This window comes from Poecilia reticulata, linkage group LG2, assembly GCF_000633615.1.
Source record: "Poecilia reticulata strain Guanapo linkage group LG2, Guppy_female_1.0+MT, whole genome shotgun sequence".
Taxonomy (NCBI): domain Eukaryota; kingdom Metazoa; phylum Chordata; class Actinopteri; order Cyprinodontiformes; family Poeciliidae; genus Poecilia; species Poecilia reticulata.
The window spans coordinates 38,988,147-38,999,665 of record NC_024332.1 but is presented as its reverse complement, the minus strand read 5'-3'; the positions used below and the strand labels follow the sequence as shown (position 1 = coordinate 38,999,665).

The window sequence follows — 11,519 nt, the reverse complement described above, 5'->3', positions numbered from 1 at the left end:
AAACTATTGGAAATTTGCTAACTACACTTACTCAAAGGCWCAGAACTAACCAATTTAAATCAGATTCTTGTCTTGGGGAAARATTAACAAAAACTCTCCTTAGTTCAATGTGAAAAAGATATGRTTCAAATAAATCATAATCAAAGGTCAATATTAATATGAAATATATGCCAATAATAAGTTTCTATCAATGTCTATCAATTTTAGGTCATCAAGCTGTAAGATTTATTTGCCCTCACATCTTRCACAGACAAGCATCTATAGCTCAGAGTTGCACATACAGTCATGGATAGAGATCCACCTTGTGTTTCCTGGGTGCATTACCACAATATTGGCTATTTCCTGTGTTGAAGACGAGCGAACAGAGAAGCAGATGGCTTTCTCACCTCTTACTGATGGTCTCTGACTGGCATGATTGCTGTGGAGTCTCTGCTAGCTTCTCTTCCTGTATCCTGTGATATTCCTATCACTCTCTATCACTCCACTTCCTTTGYTTGCTTTATGGTTTCTCAGTTCTGCTGGTGTGGTCTTCAGGGAAGTAAATAAATAAATAAAAAGACAGAGTGTTATTTTCATAGTTATCTCATGTGGAGAACGCAGGGTCAACCATTAGAGCGAGCGTGCGAAGCAGGAAGCGGAGGGAGTACGTCTTTGCCTTGTTATGAGGTTCAAGAGGACGCAGTCATTCATGGAGGGGGAAAAAGAGCAGCCGCCTCCAAAGGTTACAATAAGAAAGAGGAGCGGGAAACTTTTCTGATGTAAATCCAAAATAAATGAAGAATGGATTCATTTTCTGACATGTTGCACATTTTAATCTGCGCCACGCTTAAAAAGAAGTGAGAAGGTCCATCCTTGAAAAGCTAATGTCAAAATAAATATATTTGTGAGTTCTGGAGTAGAAAATAAAACTTATGTTTTGACACGGGCACWGCACTCAGCTGCTTAAAGGCTGAGCAATGTTTCCTGCCGCCCCTGAAGACGGTACGCAAAAATAACAAGCAGCATGTAAAATCCTTACGGATATATGTTGTTTTTAAAGTGAGCTTATGCACAACTGTATACAAATGCTTCGCCTGCAAATGCCTTCCTGTAGCAGTCAGTTAGGATTCTTGATGCYAAGCATAACAATTTTTCAGTGGTCGAAGCCACAGGTGATCGTCTTATATATTTCTGTATCACTTTGAACTCTTTTATAGATGTTTACCCTAAAATACTTTTGCATCAGGTGCTTACTGACTTTCATTTTTTTTCCAAATCCAAGGAAAGATTAAAAAATGAAATATTTAGACGTGATTGCTTCTTTTTTTTTCACCTGAAACTCAACGTGTTGCTCAAATCATTAATTTTGATGTTGATGTAGCCCCCTGATGTTCCAAAGGATGCAGTGTCTGCACAAACAAACACTATTTTGTCCATGAATTATACTACAACTTCCTGGACTACAAMAAGAGGGGATGTCCAGTGTCCAGCAGGCAATATACATTTGATTTATTAACACTGGGCTGTTGTATGGCAGTAAACTACATTCCTTTTCAGGACCTTTGGTTCTCGTTAGGGAACGGGAGGAAGCTATGAGCTTGTGTTGTGCCTACTGAGGTGTGTTATTAGTCCTCGGAGGAGGATGGCAAAAATATGGCCGCTCTGCTTCCTGATCTTTGTATCTCTCCTTCCAACCACCTTACATATTTCACACAGCTCTTATATTCCCTCTTGCTGCTACACTCTCCTGTTCCCAACATATAATCATGAACGTCTTTTGTGATCATGCAGCGTGTCAACCTGGGCTCAGATTTGTTAATGATCACCGGCTGCAATTATCAGGAGCTGTGGCGATGGCACCATCCTCATTGATTACTGGTGACAGTTAAAAAGCACGGCATAATTCCCATTGATCATCTGTGACAGAATGAAAAAAATGSCGTCATCTCCATCGATTTGCAATAAAAGCATGTGACAAAAGYGTGTCACTTGCTCAGAGGAGAAGGGCCTTTTGTACACAGTTCTATTCATCATGTAAATGTGTGTGGTGCAAATGAAAAATTTCACACGAAGGAGAGTAAAAACAAGACGGACGCAGATGGGAAAAGTCTTATTTCATTGAAAAACCAAATTATGTTTGCCACAGATGTTCAATCAAAGCGGTGCAGGCGAATCAGATAAATCATTCTTACAATAATCTTAAATTAAATTGAAAAATTTTCCTCTGAGCTCATTTGCAGATCACCAAAAAGGTTGCCGAATATAAACACAAACTGATGCAGTACCTTGGAAAATCATAAATGTCCACTTTTTCGTGTTTTGTCACATAAGAACCACAAATTATGGTTTATTGTACACCGTGGTATAGTACATGAGTTTATTTGTGTTAACGTGTTGTCAAACAGTTCATCATGGCTGCTGGTGAAAGAAAGTTTTCCATAAACAACTTCTCAACGCAGCTTTAATTTTGTACAAAAACAAAAAAAAGTGAACCTTTTGACTTGTTTTGAACAATTGAGGATAGATTTAAATGGTAAAATCAAAAATTTTTTTTGTCCTGTCCACTTATTTAGGTTGTATTTTATTTCTCATTAACTTGTTGTTTCTCTCTCCTTTGTTGACTTTTTTTAAATATTTCATGAAACATGGTTCCTTCCTCTTCCTCCGTCTTAATTCCAGTTTATGATTTAAATACTCCTGGTTCTTTTCTTCCTGCTACCTTGATGAGACATAAGAACTCCCAGAAATAGATGGATGAGTTGGAGATAACCAAACCAGCCAGACTTCACTGTGAATTATAATCGCCTCCAATCTGTGTCTCTGAAACTCTGCCCAGTTTTTATCACCATCCGTGTGTGTGTGTGTGTGTGTGTGTGTGTGTGTGTGTGTGTGCGCGCATGTGTGTGTGTGTGCGTGTTCGAGGAAACTGAGCCCTTCAAGTCACGTGTGCTGTATCTTTTTATGAACTCATGAATGTGAGCGATGAAGTCCTCTGCCGTAGGGGATCAGTATATGAGCATACGTCCAGCTGCTACTTATTATTCTCCTGGCCCCTACAGTGTCTGACCCGTCTCTCTTTTCTGTCAAAGTTTCATGTGTGTTGGAATATAATTTTGTTTACCGTGTTGCTCTCACAGACGCACACACATACACAAGCTATTAGACAACAGCCATCAGGGTGAGCGGCCCATCACTCACCCTCACATAAGGTATTCAGCTGCATTATATCAATGTCACATTGTCATTGACCAAATGTGTGGCTGAGTGTATGTGTCTATAAAAGTGTAGTGGAGCCAGCAGCAGCCTCCAAGGCAACAGAGAGAAAATACACCCTGAAAAGCTCATGTGGAATAAAAATGAGGAGATCAAAAATCTGTACATTTGCTCACTAGAAAGGTTTTTGTCTGTGCAAACTTGCTCTGAAGCAAAGAAAATCAGATTTTCTCTTGGAATAGACTTAAAAATTTACAATCCAAATTTTTTTTATGTTTCTTTTCCTCAAAACAGTAGAGGCCAAGAAAATATTCAATCTTAGCAATTGAAGCATTTGAAGAGGTCTTTAAAAGCCTTTGTAGAAATGTGTTATCAGGTTTATAGCGAGCGAACGACAGTCAAAGAATCTGAAGTTTTACTGCATAATGACAAATTACAGCTGTTACGGCCCTGGGCCTTAAGAGCTGGGCTGCAGGTGTTGCTTTTGTCTGTCCTTGTGCTCCTCCCCTTTACAGGTGCTGATGATCAGGTTGATTGGGAACGCGGAGTACTTAAACCTGGCTGTCTCCATCTTCTGGGTCGCCTTCAGTGTCCACTCTGCCGCTTGACGCTTGTGGTGTTTTGTTGCCAGGCCTCAGCTCCCCTCCTTTTTGCACATTTGTGTTTGTCTTTGTTTTGGCACTTCAACACTTCCATATACACTTATACAACACATCCAAGCATTTGCATTACACCACTGATACGGATATCCACAATCCATTGTTGTTTTTGTTAATAAATATTAATTTTTTCTACACTTTAACCCCTGCATGGTCTCCCGTTTTGTTATGACCTTGAGCCAGTCGTAACACAGCTATGCAATCAAGTTCTAATACGTGAACATGTTAACATGCTGTATTGCAGAAATTTTACACTTCAATGCAGGAGTTTTAGAAAAAGTTATTTGGATGTAAATAAATCCTGTGGATTAAAGGAACCAATGCAATCAGTGGTGGTTTGGCAGCTGGCTGACTCCACTCAACAATCCTGATACAAAGCATCTTAATGTTATTTGGATACCAACATTAAAACATAGACTGAATCTAAAACACAGAAATGATTTCATAACTTTTTCAAAAACTAAATGAGCATACATTAAATTCAAAATAATTACAAATAAAGGTCTGTTTGTTTGCTCTCTGTGTGTCTTCAACGGGATTAATACAGCCCTATATTTAGGCTAATATGATTTATTGAAATAACAGGTTTCTGTGGTTGAGTATATGCAATTTATTTGACATAAATCAGGAAAAATTAAAAACATGTAAAGGAAGGAGACTGCATAAGTGAGCTGAGTATTCTGTACAATGAAGCAGCAGCGCCATCTCTTGTTGAGAATTGGTACAACTTTTCATGTCTGTAAAAGATGGTCCATATTTTTCTTGTATACAAAATTAAATAGTTCTTAATTTTTTAATAGATTTAAATGTGTAACGTGTGAGATTAAGAAATATGTTGACAAAGGACACATTCTATGTCTCTGTATTGTATTGTGCATAAGCTTTGTGTAGCTGGGAGCAGACAGGCCAGAAATACAAAATAAATAATAGGACATTTTGCTGAGAAAACCCAAAACCAAAACTTTGAACTATTAGCACTACTGTTAAAACAAACTCGCAGGAAGAAGAAACTGGGATTTATGAATATCTTTATTGCTTGAACAAAACTTATAAATAAATGTCATGTGAACTTAAAAGAAAGCCCATCATGACACTGTTTGTGTTCTTGTCATCCAAGAATTAATATATTCCTATTGAAGTTTTTATTGTGATTGATGTAATTTGGCATATGTTCTAACTATGATACATAATACATAATAAAACACCCCTATCAGAACTGAACAAAACCAATATTAAGAGTTCAATTTGTCTGAACCAGATTCAATTGCAGTTTTGTTCATAAAACAAAAGCATGAATAAGGTCATCAGCTCTGACTGAAAACCTGCAGACACTCCCACTCAAACCTAAAACAGCCTAAAACACAGCAGGCTCATAATACTACACATCCCAACTAAACATCTAAACTAAATTATTCTTTTTTTTTTTTACCTGGCTTTAGTGTGCAACATCCCACAGAGTATTTTCTCATGTAGAATCTCTCACTACTCTGCCTGAAGGGAAAACATGCATTTCATTTTGACAAGTCTGCTGGCCTGTGCTGTGTTACGCCTACATTTATCCTCCTTATGGATGCTTCTGTAATACAAAAACCATCAGACACTGTCCCGGTTTGTAAATAGGGATTTTTTTTTTTCTAAAAATGTGTGGTTGAGTGTAGTACACAGCAGGAGTTTAACAGCAAACACAGACATGCCTCTTCAATCAAAATGCTGCACGTCCTTTTATTTGTGCTGCCAGAGGAAAACAAAGGGATCAAAACGCTGTGCAGTCCTCGGCGGAGCCGCTCAAGCAGGCGGCGCCGACACAGCACGCTGTGGCCACTCCACACTATGGTGGTCAAACTTTCCTTTTCTGCTCCAGAGCTAAAATAGTTTAGCATGACTTTTCTTGGCTTTAGTAATCATCATCTTTACCTCCTTAACCTCTTCTCCAAATGCTAAACGTTAATGTTGTCCAAACAGAACATCTTAAAGCTTTTATCAACGTTTCAAAAGTAGCCAAATTAGAAGATCCGGAGAATCCATGGAGTGGTCAATATGCTTAAAACATGAAAAAACCCATCTAATTTTACTTCAGTGCTGCTTTATCTCTTGCAGGTTGCTCTTAAACAATCATGCTTTGAAAGCATTTTTGAGAAAATAAGTTTTACACTAAAAATAGTGTGGCAAGCTACAATAACAATCCCAGCAACCTGCGTCTCGGCCCCTCCATTGTGTGTCATCAGGAGTTGCTGAATAAAGGTGCCATTCATTCCTGAACCGTCCAATGCTCTGGTGTGTTTGTGTGTTGTTGTTGTCCCCTGTTCCTGTTCACGTGGATAATGTAATTGGCAGACAGCTCTCGTTCAGGCCGGGTTAGGYCCTTTTTCAGGCCAGGGTAGAAGGAGGAATGCAATGAGTGAGGAGGACGTGGCCTGGATTTTTTTTGCTCCGGGCTATTTGAAAATGTGGACTTTGCCGTTTGGAAATATTTAGATTCAAAGAGTCTGGAAGAACTCTACGACCAAATCCGTGATTGTTTTTCAAGGGATAAACGTCTGTTGTTTGTCTGCTGAAAGCTTTTGAAGAGTAGGAATGGGTGCTAATTTTACACTCTGTTGCTGCCACCACTACCTGGTGCAGAACAGAGAGGAGAAGAAGGCTATCCTGCGGTAAGAGAAGCTGACGAATATAATTGCACGAATGTTCAGTTTACAGTCCAAAAGKAGTAAAAAAGAAGGAAAATGGATAATCCTCTAAMTCATTTTCTTCCATTTTTCCTACAGCATGAGGACCACTTCAGGGCACAGATCGCCTGAGCAAATATCCAGTGATTCCAGTGACAGCGAGACAGAGGAGGAAAGCCTCTTCGGACCACAGTGTTTGGAGAAAAACCCAAAGAACAAACAGCAGAGTCAAAGATTAACAGTGGATCCGTGGGTTTATTCCAACAGAGCAGACGGGTCTCTGATCAGATGTGGATCGGACCGAGAGCTGCAGGCCTTCATCAGCATGAGAGACCAGGCTGATAAGGCGACAGAGGTGACGGACTGCATGTGACACACATTAACGCGACATATCCATATTTACATGAAAGAAAAACAGAAGCAAACGGAGATTAAGTTARTTGATGTGAGAATGCAGAGAATAGAAATAAATGTAGACAAATGACGTGTCGGAGTCAGTGGAGCAAAAAGTGGGTATGCAGCGCATGCAACGCATAGGGGCGCAGCACCAGAGGGGGCGCCAAAACCCCGYCTGGAGGGGGTGGCGTGCCGATGATGTTTTCCCATACACTTAAACTTTGATAAACATTAATCAATCAATCAATCAAATTTTATTTGTATAGCACATTTCAGCAGCAAGGCATTTCAAAGTGCTTTACATAATAAAAAAAACAAACAAACAAAAAACAGCATGTGACATTGAATAAACAGTAAGAAAGAAAAAAAAGATTTTGAAAAAAAAAAAAAGAAAAACAGAAAGATAAAAACCCGCACCCCTAACCCTAACCCTTAAWTATGCTTTTGTAATTATCTAAATGTTCAATATCACATTGGATGTTTTCTTTGGTAATTTTATATTCAAAGCAGGAAAAATAAGGACTTTCTTCTAACATTTGTGGAATGCACAAGTAATCAACACATTTTCCCACCTGAGGTCTAGATATTTGGAGCCCTTTTAGAATAACACATTCCCTACAATACAACACATTAGCGTTTATCAATTTGTATCAAAACATTTTTGGAAAAGTTGTCAGRGGCGGGAATACTTTTGCGAGGCTCTGTAAATATGTGAAATCCACCAAACAGAAAAGGGACAGGCTCAAATGAAGAGCTTTCTTAGACGCTCATGAGAAAATCCACATTTAGTCTGTTGTCAGGAATTTYCTCTCTCTGCCTTATTCATTTATTTGCTGCAGTCTAATGAAATAACTCAATAAGACCAGAGAGTGCTGCACAGGTGACTCTCAAAGAGGTCTTTGATTCTCCATCACGCTGACTTAGATTAGTAAATGACTTTGACCTAAATTCTAAGATAATTTGATGTCAGAATTATCTAATTGACAAAAAAGTAACAGCRTTGCAAATTCTCTGTGTTTAAAACATGAAGACATGTTTTAAATGTCTTCATTTAAAACCTGACATGTTTTAATGTCAGATTTAAAACATGTCTTCATTTTGAATTTGTTTCTGACATAAGTGCTAACAGGATTTGGTTCTGAGTGAGATGATTCTGCAGCTGTTGCAGTATTGATAGATGAACCAAGTCTGTACATCTGGTGACAAGGACATACCAAGCTTTATTTATAAAAAATATACATGTAATTACTAAATTTAATCTAATGTAAGAACTGTTTTGATTCAGCACTCTCTAATCTAGTCAAATCTGTCCACACATTTTGTGTTTGTATTTTTCAATTCAATTCCAGTTTATTTTAAGGTTTTGTTGGCTCCAGTGACCTTTATTTGAAAGTAGTTTGACAGGCAAGAGGGTAATGAGAGAGGGAAGACAYGCGGCAAATGTCACCAGGCCGGGAATTGAACCTGCGACCGCCGCCACGAGGACCAAGGCCTCATTGCGTGGGTCGTGCTTTGCCCCTGCACCACCGCAGCACCCAGGGATAACACTTTAAACAATGTTACATGCTGAAAACAAAGCGACAGTTGTTTTGTAGGTTTTTTAGCTACAGGCAAATGTGCAAACTCAGTCACTTTTTTGGATATGAAACRAACCTTATGATATTAATCCAATAGCTAAAAACATGCAGTTAYTGTCAATAAATTGGAWTATTAATGAAGTGCTTACTTTAGTAAGTCTGTTCACCAAGTGAAACATATTCTATAAATAATTTCTACACCGACTGATGTTTTTATGTCTTTTTATGAGGTTATATATTTGTGAGAATAAAACGGGGTTTTAAGTATTATTGCTGAGCTTCTCAGCAATAACTTACTGTTTTAACAGTAAGTTAAAACAGTAAGTTTTAACTTACTGTTTTAACAGTAAGTTAAAACCTTGCAGTTTTAACTTACTGTTAAAACTGCAAAGACGTTGTTTCCTCATAAAGCTGGGACTGCGGCTAATTCTCCGCTGAGAAGCTCACATTTTTCAGTCCATCTGTGTGACGGTGTTCAACATGTGATTGTGTTTGTGTTGAGAGCAACAGGCTGCAGGACACACTGGGCACATTGTGATGATAAAACAAWTCCTTAATGGAGAAGTGGGGCAGTTTGGTCAAAGAAAAAWTTACAAAAGCATCACCAGACTTGAAAAATCCTCAGCAACTGCAAAAGACAACCACTGTTATATATCTATCGTTAAAGTCTCCACTCAGGAAGATGTAAAAACCATTATCGTGATTTAATTTCCAGAAATAAAATAAGGGAAYCAAATTGGGATACTGGAGCTCTAATTATGTGACCACGTGATGGAGCTATAGAAACAGACATGTTATTAAACTCACAAGACTCTGACACTGGAACCACTCTCTGGAATTTACTGTGAATATTTTCTCTATTTTCTCACAATTTTAAAACAAAATGTCATATTCCACAGATTGTCAGACTGGCTCGTAACTTTATTTGCTTCTCCTTTCACTGTGCGGCCAAAAATGAGAAATAGACAAAAGAAAAAATTACAAGCATGATTTCATATATGCTTCTTGTTTGTCTCCAGGAATGGGAGAAGCTGAATTATGACATCCACACACTGCGCTACGCCAGGCGAGAAGTCAGATCTCGATGGAAGAAAATCCTGCTACAGCTGGGTGAGACACAATGGAGACAAATTAGAATAATACGGGGAATAAGCAATGAACACAGTTCATGAAATACTTTAGCTAAATCTCCCCTATGGAAGAAATAGTCACACATTGCTCAGCGTGATTTTGATCCATTCTCCCACAAAAGTGTTTAAGTTTCATTTCTAATTGTGGATGCCTTTAAAGCAGAGCAGAGAAATCTTTTTCTTTTTCTACCAGTTCCTTTGAATAGGTTAATGTGGCCTCTCCCTGCGTCTCTGCAGGTTATCAGTGTGAGGTGGATTCCCTGCTGTGTGTGAACAGACAGAGCCACTTCAGGCCAGATCAAGAACATTTTGGCAAAGCTGCTGACCTTTTGAAGCAGCTGCTGGATCACACCTCTCTGTTCCCTCCTAGAACAGAACATCATGAYAGATACCTGTATGTCATGGTACGGACGTTTACACGACCCTTTTGTTCATTTGTCTGCTTTACTTTACTACATTCATACAGCTTATAAGCCAAGCTTTTTTTGTGATTGTTAGACCAACTGTGGCTGACTATAAATCAACTTCAGCTATATTCTTGTTCTCAGTGAGCCTTTTTTCTTCAAAGCATGCATCMTAAATCTTGATCAATTTTCTATTGTTTCCTGAAGTTTCATGGTCATTATTGTTTCCCTCTATACATCAGATCCAGTCACTTTTGAGGGCTATTCACAAAGTCAATAGAAAAAACGAGTCAGATATTAGGCAGTGATGTTTTGTTCTCATTTGAATCAGCTGTTGTGGACTGTTTYGAGGTGATTTTTTTCATTTTCCTTTGTGTYTCCTTTAGGACCGCCTGGTGTCACTGGACAGTGCAGAGGACTTTATTAAACTGGCCAAACAAAAATATCCCAAGAAAGAAGGCTGAGAGGCAAAACAAGCAGGAACAAGGAGAAAAGTTGAAATAGCCTTTCAACTACGTCTGCACTGTYAAAAGACTGAAGTACAGGGTTGAGCAAACACTTTAAAATGTTTAATTTTTACTRCATGTTGCGTCTGAAGAGTCAGATATTTTACAATCTTTTAAAGCAGACTGAAAAATCCTYCCTATGCSTTTCAGGCMTTAGATGATTCMYTCCATCTTATTYTTGTCRCTAAAAATAATCCAATGCTACAGTRTTGCTCTGCAGCCCCGAATCAAGACTTTTTTCTGGATATTATTCAAGGATACAATWCAGTTGGGAGCAAATCTGTTGTGGTCATACTGTATAAAATCCTAATAAAATGCATAGCATTTTTAAATTCAGAAGCTTTAGCACTATTTTCAACATRTAGTATTTCTCATGACAAATTTAAAAGGTCACATGAACGTTTTTGGGGAAAAATGTGCCGTAGTCAGGAGTGATTCACTGTTTTTGTTTCATATAGTTGAGGTTATAAGTAAAAACAAAATTTCTAATATTTCTTTTTGCCACTTTGAAAGAATCAGTATTGTTTCTTTGCTTCATTATGTGAATAATGATTTATAGCATTTTTTGATTTTGTCTTTGTTTCTCAGCATAATACTATCTGGGCAAGGGCATATGTTTTGTTTTTTGTTTGTTTTATTTTACATAAGCAGAACTTAACATTGGAAAAAATGAATTTTTTTGCCATTTGTAAAAAAAATAATTTCAGTTTTTCAGGCATTTTATTTTAAATGCACTCTTTAAATATTTACGTTGTATAAAACCAATGTATACAGTATATARACTGCTGCTTTGTGTCAGTAGGGGGCACCATATGTTTACATTTCAGTGGGCTTGGCTGTTTAGTTSACTACTAGTACAATTAATGTAGAAATCAAACAAAAAAAGAAAATAAATTACAATTTGAGTCCAAAACTACCCTGCATTTCAGACTGAAAAGTGTAAATAACAACAAACAAGTAAAGAGACAATACAACCAATAATTAATCTG

At 37.9% G+C, this 11,519-nt stretch overlaps 1 protein-coding gene across 2 annotated transcripts; it reads left to right on the top strand.

Moving 5' to 3' along the window:
• Nucleotides 1-6,223: 6,223 nt before the first annotated feature.
• On the top strand, nt 6,224-10,688 carry LOC103460482 (melanoregulin). 2 transcript variants are annotated; one of them, XM_017310280.1, is made up of 5 exons: nt 6,224-6,502; nt 6,617-6,872; nt 9,510-9,600; nt 9,858-10,014; nt 10,411-10,688. In XM_017310280.1, the coding sequence occupies exons 1-5, from the start codon at nt 6,426-6,428 to the stop codon at nt 10,526-10,528; spliced, it is 699 nt and encodes a 232-aa protein (XP_017165769.1). In that variant the 5' UTR covers nt 6,224-6,425; the 3' UTR covers nt 10,529-10,688. The 2 variants fall into 2 exon arrangements, with proteins under 2 accessions (XP_017165769.1, XP_008400894.1); XM_008402672.2 differs by having other exon boundaries at nt 9,858-10,024.
• The last annotated feature ends 831 nt before the right edge of the window (nt 10,689-11,519 follow it).